Here is an 18,897-nt window from a genome sequence, read left to right on the forward strand (position 1 = left end):
TTCTTGCCTTCCAGATACATTTGATAAACAGCAGTTCGCATATCAGGACTAATAGATCTGGGAGGATGCCATTGCCATCAGCCTCCACACACAGCTTTGGCGCATCTGGAACAGCAGGGGGGAATTATGTGCGAATGCTCTTTAGGACTTTAGTTCTGCATTTAATACAATCTAGCCACAAAGACTGGTGACAAAACTTGTGGATCTTGGACTCTCACATTCAATCTGTTTGTGGATTAGGGACTTCTTGTCTGGGCGTTCCCAGAGGGTTAGACTGGGAAATCGGGTTTCCTCAGTTCTTACTCTAAATATGGGAACGCCACAGGGCTGTGTGTTAGAGCCCTTTACTGTTCACCCTTTTATACATATGATTGTACTCCTGTCTATCATAGTAACACCATTATCAAATTTGCTGATGACACAACGATTGGTGGGGCTCATCTCTGGAGGGATGAGTCTGCCTATCGGAATGAAGTGGACAGACTGCTCTCATGGTTGCAGGAAAATAACCTGGTTCTTAACACTAACAAGACAAAGGAGCTCATGAGTGGACTATAGAAGGAATAGCTCAGAAATTCAGCCCTTGACTATAAAATGGAGATCAAAATTAGGCCCGGGTGGCTAGTTTAAATTTCTGGTTATGATTAAAGAGGATTTGACCTGGGAGTACAGACTGCCATGATTGGTTAAGAAAGCCCAGCAAAGACTGTACTATCTGGAGACTTTAAGGAAGCAGCAACTGGATGGAAAACTCCTGGTGTCCCTTTTACCGCTGTGCTATAGAGAGTGTCCTAACCTACTGCATCTGTGTATGGTTCTCCAGTTGCACAGTGGCGAATAGGAAGGCGCTCCAAAGGGTGATCACCACTGCACAAAGGATTATCGGCTGCCCTCTCCCCTCCTTGGAAGAAATCTACTGCAATGCCGAAGCCTAAATAAAGCCCAAAATATTCTAAAGGGACCAGTCTCATCCAGCACACTCTCTTTTTAAACTGCTACCATCTGGCAGGCGATACAGGGAGCCCTCAGAACTAGGGACAAAGAGGCTTAGAGACAGCTTCTACTCTAGAGCTGTGGCTATGCTAAACTCACCACTTCATATTGATGTATTTGGGGCTGTGTAGGGATGGGTGGAGGATGATGATGTATGAGTCTGAAATTGTGTGCATCGAGGAATGCTGCTGTAAATTTCGTTGTGCGTGCACAATGACAATAAATGCTTATGCTTATGCTTATGCTTATGTCTTAGTTTCAGTCCAGTTTTTTTACATTTTGCTATAGTAAATGGTAGATTTTCCATTACCAAAATACACAACATTTTACAGTGCCACAAGAAAGCAAGTCCCTGCCCCACAGAGCTTACAATTGAAACTGTGAGACTTGGAAAATGACAAAGAGAAGGAAGAGCAGATGCTAAGAAGAAGAAGAGTTTGGATTTATATCCCCCCATTTCTCTCCTGCAGGAGACTCAAAGGGGCTTACAATCTCCTTGCCCTTCCCCCTGCACAACAAACACGCTGTGAGGTGGGTGGGGCTCAGAGAGCTCCAAAGAGCTGTGACTAGCCCAAGGTCACCCAGCTGCCGTGTGTTGGAATGTACAGGCTAATCTGAATTCCCCAGAAAAGCCTCCACAGCTCAGGCGGCAGAACAGGGAATCAAACCCGGTTCCTCCAGATTAGAGTGCACCTGCTCTTAACCACTACGCCACTGCTGCTGGGGAGGAATATGTGTTCTTTCCACTGACATGTCCATGGTTTTAGCTCCTGTAGGCGAGGGAAACGAAAGGATTGTGTGAAAGTTTTCAGGTTTCTCCTGAGCCGCGTGGTTTAGGAAAACATAGGCCTTTCCCACACAGGCAGGAAATGAAATGTGTCCTCCATGGAATTCTGCAGCATTTGTCCCCCTTTGCTTACGAAACCATTTCCAAGAAGCTTTTTCTGTATCTTTTTTAAAACCCCTTTTACAGTTCTTTAGACTGAAAAGTTTCCAAGTTGTCTTTCCACTCAGTACAGTCATATTTACAATGTTTTATTGCTGGCATTTGCAATGGTCTGTTGCAACCAGTCACGAAAGCATCAACTTTCTGTTTGTGTATAAACAGGATGTTGAGGTCACATTCTAATGAGGCGGCCTATTGATTGGCAATTGGCCAGCTTGATAGCCATTGCTTACACGTTTGTAAGCATGTAAGCCTGCCGTTATAAAGTTCAATTGCATTCTTTGTTCTCATATTCTCTCAGTTCCTGCCATGTGCTAAGGCAGGAATATGTAACAGTACAGTATAGTATTTGGGTTTTTTTCCCATGTTACCCTACTCTTTTAGCTGGTAAACCTTTATACTGAGCAACTGACTTGTATCTGGGTCTTTCTTGGTGTCTGCTAAACTCTCCTAACAATGTATATCCACCAACGTTTATGTTTCCCACTGCCATTTTTTACACCCTTATGCCATCACCCAACTTTTCTAATTTCAATCCTTTCCCCTTCTTCCATCATTTCTGTGGGGATTTTTGTTGTTGTTGTTTGGTTGAATATGTGAAGTGTCAATTATATGGACCTACAGAGAGCCAAAGCAAAGAATCGATGAAACCTTGTTTTTATGAATAACATGCTCACACTCACATACCCCCAAGGACATAGGTAAGGGGGGGGGGGTTCTCGGGTTAAACCCCCCCATTGCATGTCCGAAGCTCCGCCCCCTGTTTGTGGATTTTTTTGTAATTTTTATTTTCAGTTTTCAGCCGCAGTTTTTAAGCTAGCAGCACCAACATTTCAGGGATCTTTTGGGAGACTCTCCTGATGATTTTACCCATGTTTGGTGAAGTTTGGTTCAGGGGGTCCAAAGTTATGGATTCCCAAAAGGGGTGCCCCCATTCCCCATTGTTTCCAATGGGAGCTAATAGAAGATGGGAGCTACACCTTTGAGGGTCCATAACTTTGACCCCCATGAACCAAACTTCTCTTTCTAATTATTATCAGAAGAGCCCCCTACTGATACCAGCCAGGTTTTGTGAAGTTTGGCCCAGGGGGTTCAAAGCTATGGACTCCCAAATTGGTTGTCCCCATCCCCCATTGTTTCCAATGGGAGCTAATAGAAGATGGGGCTACACATTTGAGGATCCATAACTTTGGACCCCGTGAACCAAACTTCACCAAATTGGTATCATTAGGAAGAAAGACTCCTAAAGATACCTGACATTTAGTGCTAACTTATACGATTGCACCCTGACAGCAGGCATACACATTTCCCCAGATTCTCCTTTTGGCATGGATTTAAAGGGAGAATCTGAGGTCCCCAGTTTAAACATTGAAAGTGATGCTGTTTCAGGGTGGGGGATAATCCACCCCAAAACAGCATCACTTTCAATGTTGTTTTCACTGGGGACCCCAGACTCTCCCTTTAAGGTGGATTTAAAAGGAGAATTTGGGCTCTCTAGTTTAAACACCATTGAAAGTGATGCTGTTTGGAGTGGATTCCAGCATCACAGTGGCTGCCCATGGGGGGGGGGGGTGCGCAAAAAAGATTTTGCACCGGGCTCCATTTCCCCTAGCTACGCCTCTGGCCAGAAAGAAGGGCAGAAGGGGCTGCCGGCTGGGAGCCCAGTTGGTGGGCGGCAGAGGAGGGCGGGGCAGGGGAGTTTGCCATCCCCGGGAGCAGCAGTGGCATAGGAGGTTAAGAGCTTGTGTATCTAATCTGGAGAAACCGGGTTTGATTCTCCGTTCTGCCACCTGAGCTGTGGAGGCTTATCTGGGGAATTCAGGTTAGCCTGTGCACTCCCACACATGCCAGCTGGGTGACCTTGGGCTGGTCACAGCTTCTCAGAGCTCTCTCAGCCCCACCTACCTCACAGGGTGTTTGCTGTGATGGGGGAAGGGCAAGGAGATTGTAAGCCCCTTTGAGTCTCCTACAGGAGAGAAAGGGGGGATATAAATCCAAACTCCTCCTCCTCCTCCTCCTCCTCCTCCTCCTCCTCCTCCTCTTCTTCTTCTTTAAAAGCACTGAGGCTGGGGGTGGGGCTTGGGAGGCATGGTCACACCCTAGGGGCGGGTTGGGGCATGGCCCCGCTCCCGAACCCTCCATAAAAATCTATACCTACGCCCCTGCATATCCCCCACACATCTTTTTTTAACATGACCACACCCACATACCCCCACACACATCTTTTTTTAAAAAAAACCAACCCCTCATGGTGGCCATGAAAAGTTTGGAGAAGGTGAGTGTGAACAAGCATTGTAATAAAGGCTTTTTAAAAAATGTTCTTGAAATGTTTAAAGCAACTTGGGTGGAAAAGGCCATCCCCACATGCACCCCATCTGAAAAAAAGATGATGAAGAAACAACTCTGTTGCCAGGTCTACCAGCTCTTCTCAATTTCATAAGCTGAGGCGAATTCCGCATGGGCCAAAAACAGCGGTGTGAAAATGGTGTCAACCCTTTTACACCGTTTTAAACCATTTTACACCGTTTTCACACTGCTGTTTTTGGCCCATGCAGAATCCACCTTGGGGTTATCCCAGAGGTGGGATCCAGCAGGTTCTCACAGGTTCCCGAGAGTAAGTTACTAATTATGTGTGTGTGCCGAGAGGGGTTACTAATTGGTGATTTTGCCACGTGATTTTTGCCTTAGTTATGCCCCTCCTCTCAGCAGTAACGCGCAGAACTTGAAGCAGTCTAGCAGGAGGTGCACCAGCGTGCGTGGCAGCCTGCGCCTGCGTGCATTCGTTTCCCGCCCAAGGACTGGCGCAACGGCTGCGTCCTTGCCACAGCCCCGCCCAGGTATGCCCCACCCCCAGAATGCCTGGCCACGCCCCCGTCGTGCCCCGCACAGCCCCATTGGTGCTACGCCACAGTTTGAATCCCACCACCATGGGAACCTGTTACTAAAAATTTTGGTTCCCACCACTGGGTTATCGGATATCCTTGGCAGAGCAGTTCCATTTGACTGACCTCTTCTGGACATGCAGGAATCAAGAGTGCTACCACTGGCCCACACCACTGATCAAAGAAATCCATCCACTCGTTTCATTTATATCTTATCTTTCTGTAGCATGTGAAGGAGGGGAATGTAATAAAAGGAACAGGGCAGTAGTCTATTGTACTGTACATGCTACGCACTTCTCTTATTGCTTGGTTTTCTAAGGGATGTAATCCAGTTTTGCTACTGTTTACAACATACCATATCTTCAAACAGTTTTATGGCACTGTTTTCTAAAGACCGAGACTCAGCCTTATTGCAGGATGACTGTATATCTTCTAAGGTTGTGCAAAAGAGGGAAGAAGGGGAGAAACAGCTTGCTCTGACAGGAGTTTAGAGAACCGCATTCCTCCTGGCTCCAAAAAGAATCTTGCCTAGGAATGGAGCATCACCCAGAGGGGGGAAGAAAACGCCAGCAGGAGAAAAACACGGAGGACTAAAACTCCCAGAACCACTTTCTTCTCACTCGCATCTGTTCTGCCAGAATTTAGCTGCTTTGGTTTGGTTTTGTCTTGGTTTCCCTTTATGTTTTCCCTTCTCAGTTGATCATCCGGGAAATTGTTGAAGGAATGAGAAACTTATGTGCTGATGCAAATGTTATTTGACGGGGGGTTAAATTGTATTATGTATCTTAATAGATGGTTATACCTTTATATTGTCAGCTGCCCTGTGCCTGCCCTGGTTGGGAAAGGGCAGGATATGAATCTAATTAAATTAAATTAAATTAAAATAGACCAGAAGACAGCCTCCCAACTCTCCCAGCTAATCTGATGGAGGAGACAGGCCAGCAAAGCAGGCAGTCCTCAAAGCCAAGGAAAAAGGCTGATGTGGAGAGAGGGATTAGCAAAGAGGGAGAAAAGAAGGGAAAGGCAAGAGGGGAGAAATAGGGTTGGCAAGTCCCTCTGGGCCACTGGCAGGGGATGGGGTGGGATAGGGCTGCCTGATCCATGTTGGAAAATTCCTGGAGATTTGGGGATGGAGGACAGGGACCTCAGCTGGGTACAGTACTATACAGTCCACTTTCCAAACATCTATTTTCTCCAAGAGAACTGATCTCTTTGGCTGGGAGATGAGTTCTAATTTCAGGAGATTCCCAGCTCCCACCTGGAAGCTGGAATGCAAGAGAAGGATGAAGAGGGAAGAAAAACAGAACAGAGAGGTGGCATCTTCCCTGACAGAGCTCTAAGCATTTAAAGGGAAGAAAAACTCAGAGCTCTCTCAGAAACAGATGACACAGAGACAGACAGGAAGAAGAGAAGAAGAAGAGTTTGGATTTATATTTCCCCTTTCTCTCCTGTATGAGACTCAAAGGGGCTTACAATCTCCTTGCCCTTCCCCCCTCACAACAAACATCCTGTGAGGTAGGTGGGGCTGAGAGAGCTCTGAGAAGTTGTGACTAGCCCAAGGTCACCCAGCTGGCGTGTGTGGGAGTGCACAGGCTAATCTGAATTCCCCAGATAAGCCTCCACAGCTCAGGTGGCAGAGCTGGGAATCAAACCCGGTTCCTCCAGATTAGAAATGGTAAACTTCTGAAACTTCTGAAAATAGAGGGTCATGATAATATCAAAAGATGGCATGATTATTTATGGCCTGAAAAAAACAAATGCTTTAAAAACTTTAGAAGTCATTTAATTAGGAATTATCTGAGGAAAGTGTTAATAAAAATGAAAGACAGATTTCATAACAGTACTCCAATGTAGCTATCAATAATGGAAACATTGCACATTAGAAAAATAATAAAGAAACTGGTTGAGACATAGAGAGATTACTGGAAGAACAGGAAGGGAAGTTAGGGTTAGGGTCACTGATGTGTGTGCCCACATTCCTTGGGGGGGATGGAAAGGCACCCCTCCCACATATCTAGGCTGGCTGGTCATGATCCTTTACCTGGGAGTAAGCTTGGTTGGTGGCAATGGGTGTCGCTTCTGAGGAAACCCTGTGAGGGGCGCGACACAGCCATTCAAAGTATGTCATGGTTGCTGTACCGAGCTTACTCCTGAGTAATGCGTGCCTGGTTTTCTTAACTGTAACTGCAGTATTCAGAGAATCTAGGGTGCCTGGCCCCTCCCTCCCGTCCCTTGCATGTCGCCCCTCCCTCTCTTCCCTCCCTCACTTCTCTTCCCTTGCATGCCACCCCTCCTCCTCCCTCCCTTCCCTTTTCCTCCGCTAGGGTGGGTGGGTCATATCAAGATGCTGGGCCCCCTGCCTCCCCTCCCTTGCATGCCACCCCTCACTCTCTTCCCTTTCTCACTTCTCTTCCCTTGCATGCCTCCCCATCCATCCCTTTCCTCTCCCTCCCTCTCTTCCCTTGCATGCCACCCCTCCCTCCCTCTGTCTCCCTTCCCTCCCCCTCGTGTGTATGTGTGTGTATGTGTTTCACTTCCACTCGAGTTACTGCCTATGTACTGTTTACACTGCTCCTATCTGGCCATCTGAGTGAACATTCTAAGCTGCACAAACATTCTAAGGGTGACAGTTACACACAGGCAGCTGCATGTCCTTCACCATGGAGCGCCAGGAAACAGGTGTTTTACCTGGGCCAGGTATGAAATTTCAGGTATGTGAACATTTAAAAACACTCTCACCTGGCTGACTATAGCAGCTGGGAATTTTCAGAGGAATTGGCCCAGCAGTTACTGAGTTATACTATCATCAACAAAAACACTGTTAGCTTTTTATATAGATAGATAATTCATTCTGCAAACAAAGAGCAGCACAGGATTGGTAAAAGTCCTGTTTTATCAGAATGAGTGATCCGGGTAACTTTCTCACTGATGGTCCTATTGAACTGGTTTTGTGGCTTGTGTTAATCTGGCTTTTAAGCTTCAAGCGGCAAGATTGTCTCAGAATAATTTGTGTACATGATCAATTAACAGTTTTATGTATCTGTGCCCATAGGGATAGTACCAGTGGTGGGATTCAAAAAATTTAGTAACAGGTTCCCATGGTGGTGGGATTCAAACTTTGGCATAGCGCCAATGGGGCTGGGCGGGGCACAATGGGGGCGTGGCCGGGCATTCCGGGGGTGGGGCATTCCTGGGCAGCAGCTGCGCCGGTCCTTGGGCGGGAAACGAATGCACGCAGGCGCAGACTGCCACGCATGCCGGTGCACCTCCTGATAGACTGCTTCAAGTTCTGCGCACTACTGCTGAGAGGAGGGGCGTAACTAAGGCAAAAATCACGTGGCAAAATCACCAATTAGTAACCCCCTCTCGGCACACACAAATAATTAGTAACCTACTCTCAGGAACCTGTGAGAACCTGCTGGATCCCACCTCTGGATAGTACCAGTAATTAAGAATATCAGTGTCAAGAAAAGCAGGATTGAGATAAGCCAAATTTTAATGCATTCTTTAACACTGCCTTTGTACAACATCTCTGCAGTAAAATTAAATAATGCTTTTTCAGTGATAGATAAAGTGATGTGAAGCATTGCTTGCCTAATTTGTTTCATGTCTAGAATTGACTAGAATTCTAGAATTTCCACTATTAGGTGGCACAGATTCTAGAGTCCCAGCTCTGGAGGGGCAAGCTTCAACATCTTATCTGTTGGAAACACTTCTCCCTAGGGAGAGGATGAGTGGGTTGATGCACAGCATGTTTCTACTCCTACTCTTGCTTAGGCCTTTCATCGTAAATATCCCGACAAGCTGCAGGGGGGAGGGGGTGAATGGCCTTTGGGGACACAGTCTTGCTACGTTCCTGGAAAATGTTGACACTTAGTAACTGATATTGGTGTGCTTTGCTTAACAATTGTGTTACGATTTCAGTACCTGGGAATGTTGATATCTCATCTCCTGACCTTGGGGATAGTTGTATGCAGAAGCTTCAATTTTGCCTGGAGGCAGCGAGAATGGGGGGGGGGAGGGGAGAGAGAGTTCCGTTCAGCTTTAAATTTTCTGCTAAGCTCTTCGGTTACCATTCCTGGCAACAGCCAGTTGTGTGGCCATCACAATTTCTGTCTGTCACTAACGGTCGAATCTGAATTATTGCAGGAGCGTGGAGGCACACCTTATGCAAATATTTGAAAAACTTTCATCCATCCTCTGATGAACTCATGTAGCGCCTCATTTGATGAGAGAATCCTGATCTATTTATTAGCTGATTTTAACTCAATTGTTTCCAATAGAGTAGCAAAATTTCTTGCCTTAGGTATAAGATCAAGAGACCAACAGTGTGAAGCTAATTTTGAAGTTTTATATTTATCTTTTATGCCAATCAGGTTACGATACAAAGCAGGGAATGAATCCCTCTCAAGAACCAAAGGACAGGATGTAGAGAAGATGCTGTAGGATTCCCTGTCGTGAGATACTGATAGAAGAGGGACACTAAAAGAAGTCCTTCGCTGCCAGGAGCCCAAGGAGAACCAGAAGGATGTGTCCAGATGCTGAAGACCCATTGCTGGCTGTACGACAATGACCTTTTGTAAATCTCCCTAAGGCAGTAGTACCAGCTTTTAATCCAGAACAGATCAGCTCAGAAACACAGCCCTTCATGGTGGTTTTCATAGCAACGGTACCTGAAAATGAAAATCGCACATGAGGTCCCCATTCCTGGCAACTACCACCCAAAGATCTTCCATCTGTCCATTCAACGGATCTACCAGTCTTGATCCTCCTTGATCTGAGATTGCAAATGCCTTAGCAGACCAGGTGCTCGGGAGCAGCAGCAGCAGAAGAAGGTCATTTCTGCTATTGAGCTCCCAAAGGCCACTGCGAGTAGCAGAGTGCTGGACTAGATGGACTCTGGTCTGATCCAGCAGGTTCTTTCTTATGTTCTTATCAATTCAACAAATAACTTAAAAAAGGGGGGGGGAACCTCTCAGAGAGGCCATGAATTGTTTCAAGGGGATGACTGAGGACAACCATAATAAAGGGGGAGGATTGAAAATGTTTTACAAATATTTTAAGTGATTTGTGTGGAAAGAGTCTCAGCCTTCCATCCTTCCAAGGTTGAAAAAAATGAGTATCCAGCTTGCCGAGGGTAAAGTGCAGGCGATGGGGGAAGGCAATGTTCAACCACCCCATAAAAAATGTCTTCCTAGTAAAAGATGTGATGTGATGTCATCCCATGTTAGTAATGACCAGTGCTTTACCTTTTAACAAACCTAAGAACAAGATGACAGCCAGTGCAGTATAATGGTTAGGCTGTTCAACTAGGATCTGGAAGAACCAGTTTCGGAGCCCCACTCTGTGATGGAAACTTGCTGGATGACCAGTCACATATTCTCAGCCCAACCTACCTCCCAGGGTCGATGTGTGAATAAAATGGAGGAATTGAGAAAGACATGTTACTTTGGGCACCCACTGCAGAGAAAGGCAGGGCTTCAAATAAAAGAAATAAATTATTCTACTGCTGCCTAAAGTCTTGGGGAACCAGGATGTGTTGGGACCTTTATTTTTGTGGTAAAATGCTGCCTGCTGAATCTTTTTACATACCGTGTTTCCCCGAAAATAAGACAGTGTCTTATATTAATTTTTGCTCCCAAAGATGCATTATGTCTTATTTTCAGGGGATGTCTTATTTTTCTGTGTTCTGTTCGACGGGCATGCTTCCAAACAAAAACTTTGCTATGTCTTACTTTCGGGGGGATGCCTTATATTTCGCACTTCAGCAAAACCTCTACTACGTCTTATTTTCAGGGGACGTCTTATATTCGGGGAAACAGGGTAGGTTGACCAAACAGGGAACCTCTCTACATCTTTGTTAAACACCATTATAAATGTAATTGATAAAAAGGTGCAACGGAATCAGGTCGTTATCAGTCGTAGGCAAATTGTTTGCTAAGCATCCTGCCCACAGAGTTACTAACTGGATAGAAGCAAATAACGTACTTGGGCCTGAGCAGATGAGATTTAAGCAAGGAGCATTCACCATGCATCATTGTTTAGTCCTAACTTTTTAAAGTGAGAAACATACTAAACATCTCAGGGGCAAACTATTTGTGGCCTTTTTTAATCTTAAGGTGGCTTTCGGCTCTATTGATTGTGACCTTCTATGGAAAAAAATCTTAAGATCTAGGAATTGATCAAAGGTTGTTATATTTACTTGTAAAATTACATACTGCCAACACCTGTCAAATCAAATATTCCCCAAATGGCAATTTAACAACCAAAATTCCAAGTTCTAAAGGAGTCAAACAGGGATGCATTTTGGCCCCTCACTTATTCAACCTGTTTCTCTATGATCTTTCAAGATAACTAAGTTCAGAGGACGACCATCCTCCAAGATTTGGTACATGCTCCACCCCACTCTTACTCTGTGCAGATGATCTGGTGATCCTTTCTAGAACAAGAAAGGGCCTTCATTGTTATATTGATGCTTTCCACCAATTCTGTATAAAGAAGCATTTTATCATAAACAGTGACAAAACTAAAATAATGTTTTTTCTCAAGGCCTGGCACAAATATTCCTGGAGGCTCAATGGGACTCTATGTGAACAGGTGAAGCAACTTGAATACCCAGGAATAACCTTCAACGTTAACAGCAGCTGGGTTCCTCACTGTGTTAAAACTATCAAAACCTCCAAAGGACCCCACATTTTTCTGAATCAATTTTACGATCACGAAGGTAATCAATACCTCCCAGCTACGCTTAAAATTTATCTGGCTAAGATGGTTCCTAAGATACTTTATGGTATACTGATGTGGATTAAGGCCTTCAGTTCTAAAATGGAAAACTTGCAATCTCCACTTTTTCGACAGCTGCTACCCTGTTTCCCCGAATATAAGACATCCTCTGAAAATAAGCCGTAGTAGAGGTTTTGCTGAAGTACGAAATATAAGGCATCCCCCGAAAGTAAGACATAGCAAAGTTTTTGTTTGGAAGCATGCCTGATGAACAGAACACAGAAAAATAAAACATCCCCTGAAAATAAGGCATAGCACATCTTTGGGAGCAAAAATTAATATAAGACACTGTCTTATTTTCGGGGAAACACGGTAGGTGTAGCCAATAGTGTAACGAATACCGTAATCTGCTCTGAACTGGGCCAACAGAAATTACAGACTAAAGTTTGTGTTTCTACAGTCCGATATTGGTTAAGGTCTCACTTTCGTTTCCAAGCTCCAAGCCTCACATTCTACATGCAAAGTGACACATTCATCGCCAGTTGGAACAAATTTGTTCTAAAGAAACTTCTTCAGTTAGGTTTGGGCATAAATTTTCTAGTTGGTCAAGAAGAAAAGTCTACCTTTAGGCTAATTGCTGAAAGATTAGAAGAGACAATTTTTTACAAGAACTATGCAAAAAAAAGGAACTTGTGCACTCCACTTTTTTGGTCTTTCCTACCCAAATAAGAGACCAATGTCTTACTTAGCTTCTTTGGACTCTCCATCTATCTGTTAGGCATTATTCATGCTGGCACGTTTCAATGTCTTGCCATCAAATGTCACTTATGGAAGATATAAACAGATTCCGTTCCAGCAGAAACTTTCTTTGGTTGTGACTAGGCTTGGAGATACCCCTCAAAGGGATAGCCCCCATCTCCTGTTAGGTCCCATGGGAAACAATGGGGGATGGGGTACCCCCTTTGTGGATCCATACATTTGGCTCCCCCTGAATCAAACTTCACCAAACTTGGGTGGTATCATCAGAACAGTCTCTGAGTGATCCCCTGAAATGTTGGTGTCAGTAGCTTTAAAAATGTGCCCCCTGCAGTCCAAAATGTGAAAAACACCCCAAAATACCAAAAAAAAAGTCAGCTGGACCTGAAATTTTCGGGTATATCCAAATAAGTTATTTGTCATGTTTGGGCATACAGATAATTTTATGCCCGAATAAATCCAAATCTGAATTTTACTGAATGTCTAGGGTATTGATCAAGTCTAGGGATAAAGATCTTATCCACAACAGATTTGGTAACTAATTATTTTTTTAGCAGAAATGGCAGTCAAATGTGATAAAGTCTACCACTCTTCAACTATTGATCCTGCAAGCTGATTTTCAAATGTTTTTAATGTACTTGTTGTGGTGCTATTTTTTTTATTTTTTATGTGTTTACCATATTTCTTTGGTAAAATGCCAATAAGGCACTCCGATATCTGATGTTGCCTGCTAGGAAGAAGCAAGCCCTTGATCCTTTATGATGGGGTAGGCAGAAGGTCACTTTATTTATTTCCTTCATTTGTACCTCCATCTTTCTCAATGTGTTGGGAGTGACCAACAAATAAAAGCAGCCTCAGAACATGCAAAAAGTCTCCATGGTAGTGTAACAGTGGGGAGACATACACAATACTAGGATCGTTACAATGGAACTTGGTGTGACCCTAACTACAATATAGAGTGGCAGTAGATTCCAGACAAACAAGGAAGTACTGCTGTGTAACTGCTGACCTGTGAAACTCACTGCCATCAGCTGTGGGGAAGGCCATTGGCTTGGATGGATTTAATAGGGGGTTGCACTGATTTATGGAAAATGTATCCATGATGGCTGCATGGGACTTCTCGATTCTAATTGTCAGATAGTGGGGGGTTGTCAAAAGGTGAAAAGTGGTGTCAGCCAGTAGTAGAAGAAGAAGAGTTTGGATTTATATCACCCCTTTCTCTCCTGTAGGAGACTCAAAGGGGCTTACAATCTCCTTGCCCTTCCCCCCTCACAACAAGCACCCTGTGAGGTAGGTGGGGCTGAGAGAGCTCAGAGAAGCTGTGACTAGCCCAAGGTCACCCAGCTGGCGTGTGTGGGAGTGTACAGGCTAATCTGAATTCCCCAGATAAGCCTCCACAGCTCAGGCGGCACAGCTGGGAATCAAACCCGGTTCCTCCAGATTAGATACACGAGCTCTTAACCTCCTATGCCACTGCTGCTTGTTAACTTCTCTGTGGCATCTAGCTGGTCACTCTGGGAAATTGGACCACTGGTCTGATCTGTCAGAGCTACTCTAAGGATGTTAGCTCTGTCACTGAGCTATTATCTTCCACATTTACTATGTTATGGTTTGATGTCATTTTCTCACTGCTCCCAGAGCCAGTTTGCTTCGCTTTGCTTGCACAGTCACTGGGGATAATATTAAGGGGAATAGATAATATTAAGGGGGAAAATATCCAAGGCACACAAAATTCAGAATTACCACCATCCACATGTGTCACGGCATCAATGCAGTAGTCCTCGGAACCTGTACAATACTCCACCTCTGTAACACATGAACTTCCGAGAGAATAGCAGGCTGGGCATTGCTTCCCGTTAACTGTGGTGTTTATTGGTGGCACTGAAAAAGGAGAAGGCATCAGATAGCTTAATGGGACAAAGTGTAGCAGGGTGACTAAAAACTGAGTTCTGAACCAGAAAGCTCCACGCAGGGTGGTGTTATCCAGTGGGCAAAGGGGCCAGTTGCCTGTGGCCCATCAAAAGCCACCCCAACAAAGGCTGCTAGACATCAGTCCCATCAATGAATCACTGCTCAAGCATTAACCATGACGAAATATTTTTGAATAAACATAGACATGAATCAATCAAAGCTTTCAATCTGAACTGCATCCTAATCTCCTACGGTGAAACCTCTGGATTTTGGTCAAGCCAGCAGCAAATGACTACAAGGCAAGAGTTTGTGACTCTGTGCCATTATGGAGATGCCTAGAATTGACTTCCACTGGCAGAGGTTAGCCACAATACATGCTCTCCATCCACAGAATGGTCATCATTAGGCTTGGAGATTCCGGTGAAACAGATACCAGATTTGGCTTAAATTTGGGCTAATTCGGGCATATTCGGGTCAAAATTAGCCTGAATTTGTCCTGTCCGAATATGAACGAATCCGAATGCAAGGTATTCAGGCTTTTTTGGGGGGATTTTTGGTCTTTTTTCACATCACTAAACTCAGGCGGTATCATCAAGACAGTATTCGAATGAGACTCTGAAATTTTGGTGCCACTAGCTTTAAAAATGCGCCCCCTGCAGACACAAACGTGAAAAATACCAAAAAAAATCAGACAGACTTGAAATTTTTGAGTCTACCCGAATATTCGGGTATATGAATATGTTACTTGTCTTATTCAGGCATACAGATAATTTTATGCCCAAATAAATCCAAATCCGAATTTTACAGAATTTCTAGGGTAATTGACCAAGCCCAATCATCATAGTTGGACCCCATCACTCATGGGCATAAAGAGGCAAGATCTTCCTCGCTCTTCTTTCTCCCAGGAGCCATTTCCAATCCTGGGACTTGAGTGTACTAGTAGCTACACCAGTTGGGTGGTTGCTTTAGGAAGGGGAAGAAATTGCTTATTTCCTCTCTACAAACTGAGATCCACTCAAGCAACAGGCAAGAAGGACCTATTCCCTTCCTTCTCCCAGCAGCAGCCACCCAACTGGTGCAGCTATTAATACACGCAAGTCCCTTAAACATGAGAATAAACCTTCCAGGGATCAGAAATAGGGTTGGGATGAAGGTAGTGGTGTCGCACCAAAAGGGGGGGCAACGCCCCAGATGGAGCCATGGCGGAGGTGTGGCCAGGCCATGGAGGGGGCATGGAAGGGGTGTTCCAGGGCATTCCAGGGGTGTTTTGGGGCGGGCTGGGGCAAGCGGTGCTGCAGCAGGAGCACAGGGCACGCAAGTGTCCCGGGCACAGTTTCCCCTCGCTCTGCCCCTGGATGAAGGGGACGGGAGGAAAAATCACTCTGCTTTTTATGATTGCTATTTTATTTATATTGTAACCTAGCTTGAGTTCCATAAAGTGGAAAGGTGGCTAATAAATGTTTTCAATAAGTAAAATAACTAAATAAAATCCCAAATTGCCGGTGCCTTGCATTGGCAGTTATGCGGATCAAAGTCAATGTTTAAGTTGCTGCTGCTACTGCTGCTTTTCAAGTTACTTCATTTGTAGGGTTTCCTATTTCACATCTCAGTCAGCTTTTGGGCCAAACTATGAGTCTCTTGGATACTTTTTTCCCCCTGGAGAGATGGTATATGAGAATCCAAACTTATACCTACATTGAGGAGATGCCAGTGCACAGGCGAACTCAGAGCAACAGACAACACTTCCCCGCACTTTTGCTTGCCCAAAACTTCCATATAATGGTCCATTTTTGCAACTGTTAGAAGAAGCACATCCCTTCACTGTAACTGCAACTTTTACGAAACCTGGAAACCAAAAGAAAGAAGAATGATCTAGTGATGATGGGATTCCTGCTTCCTTTTGCATGCAAAGCACAAGAGGACAGAGTTTGCCTCTCCTGAGCTTGTCCCATCTAGCCATTCAGAAAACCTCTCTTGACTTAGAAGAGCCGTGCGGTGCAGAGGGGTAAGCTGCAGTGCTGCAGGAAAAGATCCACTCATGACGTGAGTTCAATCCCGACAGAAGTGAATTTCAGGTAGCTGGCTCAAGGTTGGCTCAGCCTTCCAGTCTTCTGAGATCAGTTTTAAAAGTACCCTTCCTGCTGGGGATAAAGGGCAGATGACTGGAAAAAGCAAGGCAAACCACTCTGCAAACATGGGCCCTTTTTGCACAGCGGAGGCAGCGCTTCTGCACCGGCATAATTTATGCCGGTGGAGGTGCGGGGACTGCTCACACAAGAGCCGCCACTCGGTCACCCTCCCCCACTCACCTGCCTTTCCAGTGTCGCTCAGGGGGGCTGCAGGGACTGCCCACACTGCCCTCCGACCCTTGGAGGTTGGAGGACAGCAGGGGCAGGTCCCTGCAGTCCTCCCGAGCAACGCTGGAGAGGCAGGTGAGTGGGAGCGACGGGGAAAGGGGCGGCTTCCCTGCGGTTTGCACCGCACCATGGGGAAGACGCAATTTTTTAAAAACCTTGCTCAATGAGCGAGGTTTTCAGGGACGGCTTCACGGTGCCTGGGGAAAGGCAGGACGGTGCTGCTGCGATGCAGCAACGCTGGCCATGCAAACGCTCTCTCAGGGACAGCGTTTTTGCCGTCCCTGGGACACTTCATTTGGCCCATGCAGAAAGGGCCGTAGTCTGCTTAGTAAATGTCATAACATGAAGTCACCCTATGGGTCAGTACCCGTGTGCTTGCATAGAGGACTACATTTGCTTTTTAATTAACTTATGATTCCTTTATCTTACCCGTTGAAGTTTCCATCAAAGCTATAGCACAGGTATCATAGCCAGCCGGACAAATCATCTGGCTGCCAGAACAGCCTTGGCCGACATCAATGCAAGTTTCACATTTCAAAGAAGTACCTGGAGGGTGGGAGAAAGGGCAGGTGGCGCAGCTGCATAAGAAGAGGAAGAATTTTCTCAACCTTAAGGTGTCTCAAAGGGTCTTACAAATTCATTCCTTTCATCTCCCCACAACAGAGACCTGTGAGGTCTATGAGACTATTTTGTGCATGTATCGCTATTGTTAACTGCTTTGTACAAAAGGTTTGGCCCCTGAAAATTGCGTGAGTCCCTGCCCTTTTGCTTGCTGGAGCTTTATTTATTTGAATAAAGCCCTTTTTAACTTTCCTTTGGATAGGCATCCTTCAGTTGGTTGTAAGCACACTAGGAAACAGCTCAGTTTGACTATCAGTCATTTGGATCTGACTCTGCACCATTAATACATTATGTTACATCTATCCAGGAAGATACTCATGACCTCTAATAAACATGTAATAACAAACAAACAAACAAACAAATACAAAACCTTTAATGGCATATAAAGAGTGGTAAAATACAGATTATGTTAAAACCAATTGACTAAAATTTACACAAAGGTTTCACTCTTGATCCAAGTGCCTTTGAACATGTAATAACTTTATTCAGGATAAATGAACGAACACAATGTCTAAAAGAGTCCTTTTCAGCAATTCATCTAGCCTGCCTGTTTCGAGACATGAGTAAAACTTGGGCTGGAAAGTGTCCAGGTTCCAACCCCCTGCAACTAATATAGTACATGAAATGAATTGCTGAACATTGACCCCGGTGGAACAATTCCCAACCGGCAATGAAAGAAAATCACTTTACTCCTTACCTGAAGTTAAAAGTACAGAGAAGAAGACGACTTCCAAGAAACCCTCCATGGCTGTTAGAAGAACAACTGTGCTTGAGCTAGTTCCAAACGTTCTTTTGAATAAGCAACTTCTTGGCCCAGGAGCAATCTGCAATAGCTGTTCCAGGGAGAAAGCACAACATAGATGTCGCAGAACAAGAGGGTAGAAAAAGGAGGGGAAAAAAAGGTTTTATTTTGTGTCTTGAATGTGGATATTCTCCCCCAGAGCGACAACCAAGTACTGCAACAACAATCTGAAAAAAAAAAATATTTTTGAGGGTCCTAATTTATTCCAATAACGACAGGCGATTAAGCCTGTCCTTACTTGTGTATGTGGTTTCAAGCTTATGTCAAAAAGTTTGCATTTTGAAGAATGTTACTTGATGGTTTGCATTTGAAGAATTTGTATCACTCTAAAGCTTATTGGCTGAAACGCATTTGAATTATTAATTATTTTTTACAATCTGTATTGTATTAAAGTTTTGTTAGCCTATCCTACATAACCTATTAGTATTCATCATGGTTTAGGCTTTTGGTTCAACCTTCTTGTAGCATCCCCCAACCTCTAGTACTCACTCAGGTGTTGGTTCTCAAAGTCCGCTCAACTGAGACAAATTGGTCCGAAACAGCAGCTTTTTATTTACCAGAGGAGCATCTCCTCCAACCATCAGCGTTAGCTAGAAGGCAAAAACTGGGAACTAAACTCAAGAGCCCCACCCAATCTGGCCAAACTAAGTCACACAGATAATAGGGGAAGAGCAGACTATTCCATTACACAGATAGACACAGTAAATAAATATGCCACACTTTTTTGGTTACCTCACTGAACAAGAGACCAGAGGAGTATCTGTCTTTGGCACAGAGCGTGTTATTACTCAATTAATTAATTATTACTAGAAATAAATCTTCATTGGTGGATTTTAGTACGCATTATCTTTTTCCAAATTAGTGCCTGCTGGTATTGAGACACACATGTTGCGATCTTAAATTATT

At 44.7% G+C, this 18,897-nt stretch overlaps 1 protein-coding gene across 1 annotated transcript; it reads right to left on the reverse strand.

The window, feature by feature from the left end:
- Positions 1–9,256: 9,256 nt before the first annotated feature.
- On the reverse strand, positions 9,257–18,577 carry LOC125435888 (phospholipase A2 inhibitor and Ly6/PLAUR domain-containing protein-like). Its single transcript, XM_048502352.1, has 6 exons — positions 18,481–18,577; positions 17,887–18,022; positions 16,998–17,114; positions 15,907–16,056; positions 14,044–14,181; positions 9,257–9,494 (listed from the first exon to the last, which is right to left on the reverse strand). The coding sequence occupies exons 2-6, from the start codon at positions 17,933–17,935 to the stop codon at positions 9,304–9,306; spliced, it is 645 nt and encodes a 214-aa protein (XP_048358309.1). The 5' UTR covers positions 17,936–18,022; positions 18,481–18,577; the 3' UTR covers positions 9,257–9,303.
- Positions 18,578–18,897: the final 320 nt, after the last annotated feature.

This window comes from Sphaerodactylus townsendi, linkage group LG06 (assembly GCF_021028975.2).
Source record: "Sphaerodactylus townsendi isolate TG3544 linkage group LG06, MPM_Stown_v2.3, whole genome shotgun sequence".
NCBI classification, from domain to species: Eukaryota; Metazoa; Chordata; class Lepidosauria; order Squamata; family Sphaerodactylidae; genus Sphaerodactylus; species Sphaerodactylus townsendi.

Coding starts and splice junctions, on each gene's coding strand:
- LOC125435888 (XM_048502352.1), bottom strand. CDS start 17,935: ATGGAGGGTTTCTTGGAAGTCGTCTTCTTCTCTGTACTTTTAACTTCA. Junction 17,115..17,886: donor CTCTGTACTTTTAACTTCAG/GTAAGGAGTAAA, acceptor CCCACCCTCCAG/GTACTTCTTTGAAATGTGAA. Junction 9,495..14,043: donor CGTGACACATGTGGATGGTG/GTAATTCTGAAT, acceptor TTTCATTTTCAG/GTACCGTTGCTATGAAAACC.